We start from the raw sequence: 15278 nt of genomic DNA, 5'->3' as shown, positions 1-15278 counted from the left end.
CTTCAAGGAAGGAAACCACCATCCTTACCTGCTCTGGCCTACATGCGACTCCAGACCCGAAGCCATGTGACTGACTCATAATTCCCTCTGGGATGGGCAATAAATGCTGGCTAGCCAGTGATGCCCTCATCCCGTAAAACCAAACAAAAAACAAAATGGCAGCCAATTTGTCTCATGTCATCCAGATCATTTTTATTTTGAGGGGGTTAGCCAGGACACCAGTGGATAGAAATCAGCTCTCCTTCCTGCAATCAAAAGCCTAACTCAGGAGCCACATGCCTCATCCATGCTCTTAATCCAATCTCTTCAGGAAACAAAATAAACGCCCTGCAATTGTTACCTGTTGTCCGCCCAAGTCATTCATACAGCCTCTCCTTAGGAGCGCACTTCCTCAGTACTTTCCTGGGAGCAACAGCCAGATTATAAATCCAAGGTTCTGGAATGGGGTTTGAACACTCAAACTCAAGAGGTGCTACCAATGGTGTGAGAGTTGACACACCATGGAAGAGGGTAACCTCTCTGCCAGTCTTGCCACCCACTGCCATTAACATTGCAATGAGGCCTAGTCTCAGGCCTGGGTTGGGCGGTTCCCTGTGGATTTCAACACAGACCCTCGCAGTTAGAGGGACGAGGATCCATGATGCTTTGGGCTGTGTCTCTCTTAATCCATGCTCTTAATCTCAACTCTACACGGGTGAAGGACTAAGCAGAATAAAAGCCCCATTCTCGTTACCTGTTGTCCTCCTAAGCAAGTACAGGTACAGATGGCACCCAGATACTCCTTCTGCCACTGTTCCCCTACATTGTACATGTTTCCCTCATCGTAGCAAGAGGCTTCGTCTGCAGACAGAACAGACAAGAAGTCAGTACAGTCAATGATCAGCACCAGAAATGTTTACAGACCACACTAAAACAAAAATCCAAACAACCGCTAATGCTGTAAATCATCTCGTGCTAAAAAAGGGCTACCCCACCCGAAAAGTTAACTCTTGACTTCTCTCCACGGATGCTGCCAGACCTGCTTCCAGCAATTTCTGTTTTTGCTGTGGAGCCATTGGACAGACAGCCTGTGTCTCAGAAACATTTCTACGTCACCCTTGCTGTCAGAGCACACTTGACACTCATCCAAGTTGTAGAGGTTGGAACGAGGCAAGAGAAGTTGATGTTTCAGGAAGGAGTTACAAGGCAAAGGGCATGGTTAGATGAAGGCATGGCCACCAATGGTGGTGGGCGAGTAAAGAGGACCAGAGTACCAGTGGGAGTGTGGGGCTGGGGAGGACTGAACAGGTAAGGCAGCGAGAAAGGAGAATTTCAGAATGGAGGCACTGCTCGAACAGGAGTTAACACCAGACTACACGCACAGGGGAGTTTGACAGGGGGACGGCACTTGGGTGTGAGCTAAGGCATGGGCAGGAACAATTTGGATGCTGTCAAACTTACTGAGGGTGGGAAGCCAGAGACTAACCAGGAATGCACGGGAACACTCAAATCGCAATGACAAAAAAAATCAGACTGAAGGCCTCCACAAAGGTGAACTGAGCCTGAGAGAGAGAGAGAGAGAGAGAGACAAGGCGGGGGGAGGGGGGATGGTTGGTGGCACAAAACACAAAAGGAAAACTGGCAAAAGCAGCTGCCTGGAAGTGAAATAATGTTTCCCGTACGACCAATGGTAGAGTTTGTTTCATCTTCTCTCACTCTTTCTCTGTTCCAGACAAAAAGGGATGCTGACTGCCAGTGCAGGGCTCATACCAGCCTCTCCACTTCCCACGCACATGCTGCTGCTCCCGGTGAGAGGCGCCAGCCCAGTGCAGACTCCCTCCCACTCCTGGACTTGGTCCCGTTCCCACCAGGGTCCTAAGCTCTGCCTCGCCTCCCTCACAGCCCCACCCCCACCATTAGCAGTGCCCCATTGGGAATGATACCACTGTGTGCTGAATGCAGCGAGCTCACTGGCACACCCCTCAGACACATCCTTCGGGCCTGCCCCGTTGCCGTTACGGATAAACCACTCTGCCATCTGAAAGCGTTCCTACTTACGTGGTTCACATTTAAACTCGCCCTTCCCGTTGCCCAGGCAAGTACAGCTGAGCATTTGGCCGTTGTCACTGCGACGGTTCCATTTCTCACCGACTCTGTAGTTCATGCCATTATCGTGGCACCACTCTGGGCAAGGAGAGGAACAATTACCAAGGGTGGACTCAAAACCAAACAGATACCCACACCTCTTCTGGTACAACACTAATCGCTTTGTCCTGCAGTGAAAAACCACACTCCCACCTTCCTGTGTTCACCTGAACTGACTTCCGTCCGACTCACCTTGGCTTCACCAGTATTAGCTCTGATGGAAAACAGCAATTACACACAAGAAAGGCCAGGATCAGAAACCTTATGTACTGAAACACACAAAACCACAGAATACTGGTTTCCTCCCCAAAACAGAAGCACTTTTCCCTCATCTCGATCTGCGTTTTTAATGCTTTCTGCAGGCACCTAATTCTGTCACCTGGCACAGCTATGCCACAGTTTTCAACTCCACGTGTGGAACCATAACAATAGTCTTGCCCTCACAATCTCGGAGCACTGTAAATTGAGGCTACTTTGCCTAGCTGAGTGAATGCAGATGGATGGTCCTCCACAAAACTTGCCAGTTGAAGGTTTCAGACCAGACCTCCCCTCTGAAAGACTTCCATTTTAGTTTCGTTCAGTGATGTGTGGAATATCCCTGCTTTTCTCCAAACTGCTTGGCTTGATACTAAGTGGCCCCTGGGGGCCCACTTAGTGCACCCCAATATAGATCTGGAGGGCAGCACTGGATCAAACCCAGCAACAGCATGGCGTTAAGGCTGGGGCTGATGACAAGTCATTAACAGCACTCAACAAAACTATTCAGCCTGTCACGCTTAAGCCAGCTCTTTGGAAACAAACACAACTCATTAGTTCCATCCCATCCTTACTAAAGCTCTGTAATGTTTCCCTTCCCCTGATCCTTCCAGCTATGTTATTAACAAAGACTCAAATCCGTCTGCACCTTTTACAGTGTATTCTGGACCATATCATCAGAGTATCCATAGAGTGTAGGCGCAAGCCGTTCAGCCCATTTCATCCACACTGACCCTTCAAAAGGGCACTCCACCCAGAGCCATCCCTTCCATGTAACCCTACATTTCCCATGGCTATTCCACCCAGCCTGCACGTCCCTGGACACTATGGGCAATCTGCCTAAGCTGCAGACCTTTGGACTGTGGGAGAAAACCCACGCAGACACAGGGAGAACGTGCATACTCCACACAGACAGTTGCCTGAGGCTGAATTGAACCGGGGCCCCTGGTGCTGTGAAGCAGCAGTGCTGAACATGTTGTCCAATATGTCTCACTTTCACCAATCATCTCTAGTCACTGACCCTCCCATTGGTGCAAATTCTTTGCCTGATCGACTACCACAATGCCTCACTGTGTTGAGTCCTTTGGGTCAATCTACCTTGAGTCTTTACTCCAAGGAAAACAGTCCCAACATCTCCAATACCTCAATGTTGTCCTCACTGTGGTTATCACTGGAGTCCCACCCGCCTTCTCCAAACCCTGTCAATCATATACAGCAGTGCCCAGAATTGAGTGCAATATTGCCATCGAGTGTCTCACCAGCAATGTCGGGAGGTAACATCCTGCCTTGGACGCACTGAAACTCTGCTCAGCGTAAATGAGCTATAAATCTCAACCATTCTCAGCCATCACACAAGGTTACGCATTCAGCCAAAATCACTTCTGACACGTGGGCACCATTAATGCCGTCGCGAGTCTATTAAACCTCAATTGGTCTTGGTTCATGGCCAATGTCCTGGTTTCCTAAACCTGAGGAAGCAAGGCAGTTCCCCATGTGACCGCAGCGGTCACATGTTAAGTGGTCATCTCCAGTCATGTGTGCCCTTGCATTGGCCATGGGAAGTACCATCAGGGTACGGGGAACAGGCCAATGCACCCCAGACATGCTTGTCCGTTTCAGCGCTTTCTAGAGAAACTCTGGGTCTCAAACATGCCAAGGTTCATGGGGGTGGGGTGGGGGCCAGGGAGCAGGGAATTGGGAAAGAGGAGGGAAGGGTTGGAAGAGAATGTGCAGACAACTACTCACTAGTTGAGTCACACCTGATATGACCACTTCCATAGCCTAAGCATTTACACCAGAGTTTGAAACCAGTCTCAGACATTCGCTCCCACTCCTGGCCGATGGCATAGTGGGAGTTTGTGGCTGTGTCAAAGCAAGATTCATCAGGGATGAGCTGGGTGCCGTGGTCGGGAGCTGCAACATAAAAGGGAACAACAGGGTCAACAGGGAGGAGGAAAGATCTCACAATATTTGACCTTTGATTAAATGTTCAGGATTAAAAGTCAAAGCACTGCCCTCCCAATGGTGGCTCAGTGGACACAGACTCTCTCCTCGGTCTTGGCTCCAAGTCACACTTCCGGACCAGAGAACCGAATCCGGGCTGACGTTCCCAGCACAGTGCCCGGGAGTGCTGCACTGCCAGCGGGTACAGTCACCTGGATAAGGTGCTAAACTGCTGAAGCCATGAGTGTCCACTGTGGTGGATGGAGCCGTCTTGTGTGACACTGGAGTGAAGGAGTTCTCCCTCGTGTCCCACTTGGGAGTTTATCCTGCTGACCAAAGGCGAACTTCATCAACCGTCACACCCCCTCATGTTAGGTTCTGCGGGATCTTGCTATGCTCATGTCTCCCCCTTGACAGCGACGATCGCAGTTCAGTGCGCGCACCCAATGCTGCTGATGTCTCAAGGTGCTGTGCAAACGCAAACTGTTGGGACGGATGATGGGATGGTGCGACCCCAACTGGGTGCAGTGGAGGTGGGAGGTGGGTGAATAAAAAACCAAGTGAAACTTGCATTTATATAGCACCTCTTCAGGTGCATTACCCACCTGAAATGTTTCTGGGAACAAACGGTTTTGTTCACAGCCAATACCAAGCAGGACAGTGATGAGCAAGTAACAAATATAAAATCGACACCCTGGGGAGAACTGCACTGACATTCATCGAAGGGGTGCCATGAAATATTTTAACATCCTTCCCTTCAGGGGGCGAAGCCTTGGGGCTGATGCCTCCTTGTGCAGACAAGCCAGCAGCAACCCCTCGGGGTGGCGATCGAGTGGGGCAAAGAGGATTTGGCGCCCCGAGGGAGCGTGGCATGTACCACTGACTGTTCTCCTGGTGCAGGGAAGAAAGAGTCAAACTCCTGAGTATTACGGGATTTGAAGCTGCCAATCATACTGAGGGAAAGGGATTAATCCCGTCAAAATGGGAGGGACTGCCTAATCGGCAAACCACAAGGGCAGTCTTTTATATCCTAACCATCTCGCAGTCCCTCCCATTCCTCTACTTTCCTCATGTGGTTAGTTCACCCAATCTGCCGCGGCTAATCCATATTGACTGAAAGAATTAAAAGGCTGCTCCTGTTTGCTGTCTGACTTGACCCACTGTTGTCAGAGACCGTGTCGCTGTCAATATTTGGTTTTTGAGGGTGAACACACTCACATGCAGACGTGTGCTGCAGTCAGCCTGAGGGGGCAGGGGCTGGTTGGCAGGCTGCACCGACAGGGGCCACATGGTCTTAGCCTGTCTGAAGGAGCTAGTTCTTGGTGCCACCTGGCCTCAGCGCAAAGGGAGCCCCATGCTCTGCATCCACTGCCAGGGCCTGCAGCCAGATTGCTGCTAATGTCTGCTCTGCAGGACAAACCACCCCCACCTGATTGCTCCTGCTCTCTCTCTCTCAGGTGGGGAGGGGAGGGAGAGAGGGAGTGAGAGGGGGGAGGCAGGTGGGGGTAGGGGGTGCGGTGCTTATGTGCACTGTTGTTAAGTTGCATCGTTTTTAGGGTACATGGTCGTTAGGGTGCATCATCGTTAGGGAGCATCGTCATTAGGGTACATCGGGTACATCGTTGTTAGGGTACATCGTCGTTACAGAGCATCGTCGTTAGGGAGCATCGTCGTTAGAGCGCATCGTCGTTAGGGCGCATCGTCGTTAGGGAGCATCGTCGTTAGAGCGCATCGTTGTTAGGGCGCATCGTCGTTAGGGCGCATCGTCGTTAGGGAGGATCGTCGTTAGGGAGCATCGGGCACATCGTTGTTAGGGTACATCGTCGTTAGGGAACATCGTCGTTAGGGCGCATCGTCATTAGGGCGCATCGTCGTTACGGAGCATCGTCGTTAGGGAGCATCGTCGTTAGGGAGCATCGTCGTTAGGGTACATCGTCGTTAGGGTACATCGTTGTTAGGGTACATCGTCGTTAGGGAGCATCGTCGTTAGGGAGCATCGTCGTTAGGGTACATCGTAGTTAAGGTACATCGTTGTTAGGGCACATCGTCGTTAGGGTACATCGTCGTTAGGGTACATCGTAGTTAAGGTACATCGTTGTTAGGGTACATCATCGTTAGGGTACATCGTCGTTAGGGAGCATCGTCGTTAGGGAGCATCGTCGTTAGGGTACATCGTCGTTAGGGAGCATCGTCGTTAGGGAGCATTGTCGTTAGGGAGCATCGTCGTTAGGGTGCATCGTCGTTAGGGAGCATCGTCGTTAGGGAGCATCGTCGTTAGGGTACATCGTCATTAGGGTACATCGTCATTAGGGTACATCGTCGTTAGGGAGCATCGTTAGGGTACATCGTTGTTAGGGTACATCGTTGTTAGGGTACATCGTTGTTAGGGAGCATCGTCGTTAGGGAGCATCGTCGTTAGGGAGCATCGTTGTTAGGGTACATTGTTGTTAGGGTACATCATTGTTAGGGTACATCGTTGTTAGGGTACATCGTTGTTAGGGAGCATTTCTCAAGAGGGGAGTCAAAAGGGAATCCCAGCTCCCCACAGAGACAGCCCACCCCCACCTAAACCGAGGACCGGTCGTGGAACAGCTCACGGAAAGCGCTTCCAAAACCTGCAGGGCAGCATTCTGTTTACAGTCCTCCCGTGGCACTGCTCCTTCCCAGCTCTCCGTTAGCTCCTCCTGCTCCACGCGACCTTCCAGAACCCGTTCCCATCCCACCAACCCTGACCTCGAGGGGATCACCTCCCCACTTTAGCTATTCCGCACAAGCATGGCCTCTTGAATTCCCGACCTGAACCTCACCTGCTCCTTCCTGTCGAGAAAATAAAAGAGCTCCTCTCCCCCACTTTCGAAGCGCCCCTTCAAACCGACCTAACTCCCACCAAACTGCTCCTTGCCAGGCTCAGCTAAGTTTCTTTTTGTACGGTTGGTGCCCCTGTGAGGTATTCCAAGATGGTTGGGGACTTTTGGAAAACCCACCTGGTTCACTAATGCCCTTTAGGGAGGGAAACTGGCACCCTACTCTGGCCTACATCTGATTCCAGAACCCACAACAATATGGCTGACTTTTAACTGCCCTCTGGACAATTAGGAATTGGCAATAAATACTGGCCTACTCAGCGACACCAAAATTCACAAATGAATAAAAAAACGGTGATGTAGGGAGGGTCCTGGCATTCACATGATGATTATGGACAGCCGCTGGTCGGTGATTGATCAAACGTCCCTCCTGTCATGGGGTTTCTCGATATATTTGTCCTCTGCTCACTCCTTCCTCCAAAGCCTTTTGCCAAAGGGAACAGCACACTCACCAGACAGCCCTTGGATAGTTCTGCCCACCGCAGGCACTGGCAAAGAACCGCAGCACTACAAAGGCCCTGGAGGGGGCAGCAGAGGAGCTCCTTGGCCTCCTTCGGCCTGAACAATGGTGCGTGATCAACGGGGCAGGGATTTACAATTTGAGGCAATGTGGGTTGGGGCGGGGTGTTGATTGAGGGAGGGAAGTGGATAGGCCCAGTGGGGAGCAAATTGATGTTGATGGCATCATTAACTCCAGTGAACTCCCCCCCGAGCGTCAATCCCCTAAGTGGGTCATCGCCGCCCACTCAAAGGCTTACTCCCAGGGGTGGGGCACACCAGCGCTACTTACAGGTATGTCCGACTGTGATGATGTCCTCCAGGACCTTGTGCTTCCCTTGCCCATCCAGAGCCTCGACCAGGATGTTGTATCGTGTCCCTAACACCAGGTTGGGCAGCACGGCGTATGTGGAGGTGCCCGGAACCCGAAGCTGCGTGGCAGAGTTAAATATAAAAAAAGGTGGTGAATTCAGACGATGCCCTCGTTATTTCCCCGAGAACACAACTTATCGCTCTGTTTTGGGTTGCGGTGGAGATGCTGTGTGGGAACTGGGGGTGGGGGGGAAACGAATGAATGATTTTCAAGCGAGCGAGGGTCCTCTTTCAGCCTACCCTGTGGTCCTGGCCTTGTGTCGGCCCTGGCACCTCAGTCTCGGGTGAGGCCTGTTCATCTCGGGGAGGGATGTGACTCAAGACTTGGGCACGGAAGCCATGGTTCCACTATATCCCTTACTCCCCCCACCCTGGGCAAACCCCACCTCTGAGTACCCACCATTCCAGGCAGGACAGCCCCCTCCAGCCATTCCAGGGTTGATCCGCTGCATTCTGTTCCGTTGTAAATCCAAGCGTAGGTGGTCTGTAAAGGGGAGTGGGAACCCAGAGAAACCCATTTCAACCAGGGCCGTCCTTGCCTGGTTGAGGTGCTTTATCGTTGCGCACAGGATACCCTCTCTCTCTCTGCAAGTGAACTGCAAACTAGGCTAACCCCTCACCCTCACAATGAAGGGGACAGCACACTGGCATGGGCACGTGTGGAGAGGAAGGACAGCAACAGCTTTCAGCCCTCAGCCGGAGCTGACTCCTGGGAGGTGGCAGAGTGGCTGCCCAAGTGCCAGGTAACCCCATGACAAAACTGGGGGGTTTGTCTCAGAATCCTACCCATTCAGAGGAACACTGGCCGCACTGGGTCAAGGAGCAGCCATGGCATCTGGGAGATGGGTTGCCAATTCTGGTTGAATGGGTTTCTTCCCCCTCAAACATCCAGCTTCCCACCCTCTGCCACCTCCAATGTGTATGTGGGGGGGGTGGGGGGGGAAAGAGACTGGGGAGGGGCGGGACGATGTTGGAAGAACTGGCAACCCATTCTCGAGAAGCTGACTGGTGCACTGCATGACTGGGAGAGGGTGAGGTAACTTACCTGGAAAGCGTTCTCCTTCTGTCCCACAGGGTAGCACGTGACCAGGTACTCCAAGGCGATGGTGCTGGGTTGCCAGGAGACGATGGTCTTGGGCTGTCGCGTCTCTTGGCCGGGCGCCTGGGTGTCAGGTTGGCCGCCGTGCCCATTGGGCAGATCGACCTCCATCTCCTCCACCCCGTGTGAGTGGATGGGGAAGATGGGGCGCTGGCTGTGGGGACCCTCGGTGGTCCTCTTCCTGTCGTCCTCTGGCCTGACTGGTCTCGAAGGCCGCGGCTGCGAGGACTGGTCATCGGGCTGGCCGTCCTTGCCGTCTCTGTCGACCAGTGGCCTCTGGCCCCTGTCATCCGGCCCTGCAATCGGCACACCACGGCCCTCGTCATACCTGGTCTCTGAGGACAACTCGGATTGCTCGAAGACCGAGGGAACGTCCAGGTACTCGGGCTGCTCGTGGCTGACAGATGGCGAGAGCGTGGCAAGCTGCGGGAGGGGGGCTTGAAAGCAGAAGAGCAACGGCGGGTTAAAGGTTAATGAGAAGCTGTTGCTGGCTGCGGCCCGGCCAGGGGATAGTGAGCTGTAGAAATCACTGGGCGCCCCCGATGGCTCCCCTCTGAACACGCAGCATGCATCTCTACCCAATGCAGAAGCATCCTGACCCCAGTGGAGGGAGGGGTCTTCATGAAAGCTAGGCATTGACCGAAGCGAATGCTGGGAGGGCAAGGACACGGGTCTTGCTACAAAGCGGCAGAGATCTGGCCACAGCGTGAGCACAGAAGCCAGAGGATTCGGGAGGCTTAGCAGCGCAGTGATGCTACGCCGGGGCCCAGCGTGTGTGCACACATACTGATCCTCACAGCAAGAACAAAATCCAGATAGAGTTTGAACACACACACACACACAGGCACGCAAACAGACACACTCTCTCAAACATTCCCACGCTATTCCCAAATCCCTCCTGCCCTAACAAACAGATAAAATCGAGTTTTTGCCCCAGTACTTCAATCAGCTGGTAGCTGGACACTGTCAATACAAAGTTAGTGCAACATTCAAAGCCACGATTGCACACTCAAAACACATATTCCTGGCCATTTTACTAAACACGTCAGGCCCCCGGCCACACTGGATAAAACGTGTCATGGACTAACATCATTTGAATGGATCTTCCAATTTATTTATATTCACACGACAAGCAGAGTCCACTCAACTCTCTGCTGCCTCTTCGCAAAAGCTTCTTTGGGAGGCCCTACTGCCTTGCCCTTTTTTCCTTCGACCCTAAAAATATTTCCTGTTCTAAGCGTTTATCAAACACCCTTTTTAAAAGTGACTATTCAATCAATTCACTCGCAGCTCAGTTCAAAGGTCGGGCATGTTTCTTGGGAGGTACGGGGCACTGCACCTTCAATGGACGTGTGTGTGTGTGTGTGTGTGTGTGTGTGGTTGCACGAAAAAGAAACAAAAATCTACATCAGTATATCTCTGCCTATTTGAGAAGTGTGTGTGTGTGTGTGTATGGGGAGTGGATGATTGAGGTGTGAATTGTTCTGTCCTGACCTCCCTGTTCCCCTTGTGAACTGAGTCACTGTTCAGGAAGCTATGAAGCTGAGAGGGCAGGACTGTACCTACTGCAGAGAAAGGCACAGGGGAAAGGAGGAATTGACCAGGAGGTCCCTGCAGTCTTCCTTCAGCACTCACCATGATCCTGGCTGGTCTTCTATACCATCTCCATTTTCCCATGCTATCCCCAAATCTCTCCGACCCAATAAATAGCTGATTGAATTTTAGCCCCAACACTGAAATGAGCTGGTAGCCACTGGACGGTGTCAGTACTCACTCAAAACCACAATTTCTCATTTGAAATTTGAACCATTTCAGATGTTAGTTACCACTGGGCAGATTGGAGGTGGCACGGGCAGAGTGGCACGTTGCTGGCTCTTTCTCTGACCTTCTGCTTCACGTTGGCGTACGAGCTGAACTCCTCAGCTGGCTCCAATCTCGGAGAGGAAGCCTCCAGCAGGGACATGTCTTGCAGACCATAGGCTATTCAGCCCATCGAGTCTGCTCTGCCATTTAATCATGGCTGATGGGATCCCACTTTCCCGCTTTCTCTCTGCAATCTATCTCTGTTTTCAATAAAGTCAATGACTGGCCTCCACAGCCTCATGTGGCAGTGAATTCCATAGACTCACCACTCTCTGGCTGAAGAAGTTTCTCCTTATCTCCATTCTAAAAGGTCTTCCCTTTACCCTAAGGCTGGGTCCTCGGCTCCTAGTCTCTCCTGCCAATGGAAACAGCTTCCCAACGTCCACTCTGTTCTGCAGCTGGCAATGCAAGTCCCTGCGTAACCCTGCCCTCAGTGATGGCAAGGGAATTCCAGAGTGATTGAGGGGCCTCCTGCTAATTTGGGGTGGGCCTCCAACAGCCTCTCACCCTAGCAGGCTGGAGTCAGATGCGGTTTGACCGTCTTCAACCACAAAGGCGCTGCCTGGACCTCAAGCCTCCCTCTCAAAGTTGTCAAGAGCACTTACCTGTGACTTTCTTCCCACTCAGTGGCTCACTCTGCAGAGAATTCTGAATAGCTCTGATGTTGATGGTGTACTCAGTTCCAGGCCGCAGCCCTGTGTGGGGGAGGAAGAACACTCAACCGTTTATATTTTCTTTCGAACCGAGAACATTGCTCCCTCTCCCTTCCCTGCACCTGGGGGCAGTGGGGCAGATACAGTTTCCAATGGCGCTGCTGCCTATTGAGTATATCTGACCCGGAACCTCCCTCGCTCAGACTGCACGCCATTCCAGATATCAGAAAGGTGTACGCCTGCTGTTCAATCTGTCTGGTCACATTACGAACACACCTTCTGTAACCAGCAAGTCCCATAGTGGGAGTCCCAACAGGCAGCTGCTGGCTCACAGGCAGGGACACTACACACTGCACATGGACAGGTGCAGGACTCTTTTCCAAAGCTTTTCCCAGTAGAAGTTTCCCGGCAATATTGCACATTGGGATCTTTTTAAGTCCAGCCCAATTTTAAACCCAGTTAGCTTGCTGACTTCACCAAAAGGCTGCACTCTCAACAATGCATGGGAATGTTGGTCTGGAACGTGAACTCACACCCTTCTGTCATGGTTACTGACTGAGATCGATCATTCAACTTCACAAGATAATGAGGGGAGGCAATAGCCTGGCGGTATTACCACTGGACTATTAATCCAGAGACCCAGCTAATCCTTAGGGAGCTGGGTTCAAATCCCACCACAGCAAGTGGTGGAATTTGAATTCATTAGAAACCTGAAATTAAGAATCTAATGACAACCATTATTGGAAAAACCTTCTGGTTCATGAATGCACTTTAAAGGGCATTTAAGTCTGCCATCCTTACCTCATCTGGTCTACATATGGCCCCAAACGTGGCTGACTCTCAAAACACCCTCTGGGCAACTACAGAATCCCTGCAGTGTGGAAACAGGCCCTTCGGCCCAAAACATCCACATCGACCCTCCGAAGAGTAATGCACTCAGACCTATTCCCCTACCCTTTTATCCCAGATTAACCCCTGACTAATGCATCTAGCCTACACATCCCTGAACACTATGGAGCAATTTAGCATGGCAAATTCACCTAACCTGCGCATCTTTGGATTGTGGGAGGAAACCGGAGCACCCAGAGGAAACCCACACAGACACGGGGAGAATGTGCAGACTCCACACAGACGGCCGCCCAAGGCTGGAATTGAACCCAGGCCCCTGGCACTGACAGGTAGCAGTGCTAACCACTGAGCCACCGGGCCACCCCAAGGGGGTGGGCAATTAATGCTAACCTAGCCAATTCTGCCCATATTCCGTGAAGAACAGAGCCAGAGCACAGAACGAGGCCACTTGGCCCATCATGCCTGCACAGGCTGACACAGGGGAGATGGCGAGCAAACCCCAGCCAGCCATACCGGGAGGTGCTGGTGGCCGAGGGAGGAGGGGGGAGGTGGTGACTGCACTTACCTGTGATCATCGCTTCGTTGGAGTTGGCGGGTGGCCGTGGGCGGAGCTCCACCGAGGGCCGCCCCTTGGCGTGGTAGGTGACGATGTAGCCGGTGATGTGGGCGCGTGGCTGCTGCCATGTGAACACGATGCTGTCGGCGGTGGTGGAGATGAACCGCAGGTTGGATGGAGAGTCGATGGCTGGGTGGGTGGGTGGGGAGAGCAGAAAGAGAGAGGGAGAGAGAGAGAGTGTGAGAGGTTGAACTACTACTCCCAAGTGGTTCGAAGAAACCAACTACTTTCCTGACCCACTGCCCAGACAGTGCATTGTACATGACAGGTGTCCAATCCTGACTGCTGAGGTCCCACTCCGACGCCCCCAAGTGGTACTCAAATCCTTCAAGGTTGCTGGTTTCCCATGAGACATGGAGGACAATGTCTGGACCAGTCCCTAGCTGCCCTTGAGAAGGTGGTGGTCAGCTGCCTTCTTGAACTGCTGCAGCCCACCTGCTGTGGGATGACCCACAGGATACCAGGAGTTTGACCTGGCAACAGTGAAGGAACGGTGATATATTTTCAAGTCAGGATGCTAAGAGGGCAATTTGAAGGTGGTGGTGTATCAGCTGCCCTTGTCCTTCTGGATGGAAGTGGATTGTGGGTTTGGAAGGTGCTGTCTGAGGATCTTTGGTGAATTTCTGCAGTACATCTTGTAGATAGTACACACTGCTGCTACCCAGTGTCGGTGGTGGAGGGAGTGGATGGCTGTGGATGTGGTATCAATCAAGTGGGCTGCTTTGTCGTGGATGCTTTGTCAAGCTTCTTGAGTGTTATTGGAGCTACACCCATCCAGGCAAGTGGGGAGCATTCCATCACACTCCTGACTTTAGCCTTGTAGATGATGGACAGGCTTTGAGGAGTCAGAAGGTGCTATCTCCGCAGTATTCCTAGCCTCTGATGTGGCATTGTGGCCAGTGTTTATGTGGCAAATCCAGTTGGGTTTCGGGTCGACAGTAATCCCCAGGATGTTGGTCGTGGGGGATTCAGTGATGGTAATACCATTAGTTATTCACTGATCAACCTCGGCAAGTAGGGGGCAGTCATCGGTAAAGTGAATCATGTGGGCTTGTTGGGGGCAGGTAGGGGCAGGACAGGGAGGTGGAAGGCTCCTGTCCCCTGGTGTCCTCCCTCCCTCCTACTCACGCAGGTATTCCAGCAAATGCCTCACAAAATAAGCTCAATCTCCCCAAAGAACAGAACAACCTCCCGTGCTGCTGCCGATAGCTAGACATCGCCTTGTCACGCTGCGGCCTACAGTGCTACCTCACAGTGGTGCCCAGAAACTAACCATCGCGCAACCCCCCCCTTGTCTGGAGTCCCACATTTAGACAACCCAATCCCAGGGCTGATGAGACACCGCACATAGTCCCAGCGCCCAGATCAGGAGGGGACGGAAATCAAAACGGGCCACCCTACTTAAGAAATCAGGGAGCTGATCCATGATGTCCCATCGGGATAGATGCTTTCCCAAGTGTGAAACCTTTCTGATCATAAATTAAGTTTATCCCACCTTCATCTGTGGTGATCTCTAACACACAGTTCTGTCAGTGGCGTAAACTGGTTGGAATTAATTTGTTTTAATCGGCACTTTATGAACCGGCAGTCTCGATATAATGTAAGGAAGGATGCTTACCAGTCCGAGCGATGACTGTGGAGGGGGGACTGCGAGAGTCGCCACTCAGTGTGTAGATGTTAATGCTGTACTCAGTGCCAGGCTGGAGGCCTGTGAAAGGAGAGAGGGGAAAAAAAGAAAACATCAGCATCAAATCGGAGGGGAAAATGTGCGATGTCACCAGAGGAACAATAGAACACAACGTTTCTCTGAAGACAAGGCGGGAGCAGCCCGGTGAGATTCAGGAAGCAGGTAGTTTGCAGCAAACAGTGGTTAGGCCCTTGGCCAGGCCTCAGTTGGCATACTGCAGCCATCTTTGACACCAGCCCTCTCACCCGCCTCAACATTTCAGCAAGGTAGGTCAAGGCCAAAATGCCAGAACGATATCCAGTGCCCAGAGACCATAGTTCCTTTGGGATTTTGACAACTCTCCTTGGGGGAGGAGTGGGGTTAAACAAAGAGTCAATAAAAGGTGTTCGAGGCTCCGATAACAGCAAACAACTGGTTTCACTGGGGGTGTGGGGGGGGGTGATTCCACTGGAGG

At 52.1% G+C, this 15278-nt stretch overlaps 1 protein-coding gene across 4 annotated transcripts in view; it reads right to left on the bottom strand.

The window, feature by feature from the left end:
- The window catches only part of LOC122551435 (fibronectin-like), a 95700-nt gene that overhangs the window by 4505 nt on the left and 75917 nt on the right, over positions 1-15278 (bottom strand). For all 4 annotated transcript variants that reach the window (XM_043693335.1, XM_043693336.1, XM_043693337.1 and 1 more), the window contains 8 exons: positions 14756-14845; positions 13087-13266; positions 11625-11714; positions 9103-9452; positions 7978-8116; positions 4126-4293; positions 2038-2163; positions 734-840 (listed from right to left, as the gene is read on the bottom strand). In XM_043693335.1, coding sequence (XP_043549270.1) covers positions 734-840; positions 2038-2163; positions 4126-4293; positions 7978-8116; positions 9103-9452; positions 11625-11714; positions 13087-13266; positions 14756-14845 — 1250 coding nt within the window. The remainder of the gene's footprint in view (positions 1-733; positions 841-2037; positions 2164-4125; positions 4294-7977; positions 8117-9102; positions 9453-11624; positions 11715-13086; positions 13267-14755; positions 14846-15278) is intronic.

The sequence above is a fragment of the Chiloscyllium plagiosum genome, chromosome 7 (genome assembly GCF_004010195.1).
Source record: "Chiloscyllium plagiosum isolate BGI_BamShark_2017 chromosome 7, ASM401019v2, whole genome shotgun sequence".
Classification (NCBI taxonomy): Eukaryota; Metazoa; Chordata; class Chondrichthyes; order Orectolobiformes; family Hemiscylliidae; genus Chiloscyllium; species Chiloscyllium plagiosum.
This window is presented reverse-complemented; position numbering and strand designations above follow the sequence as displayed.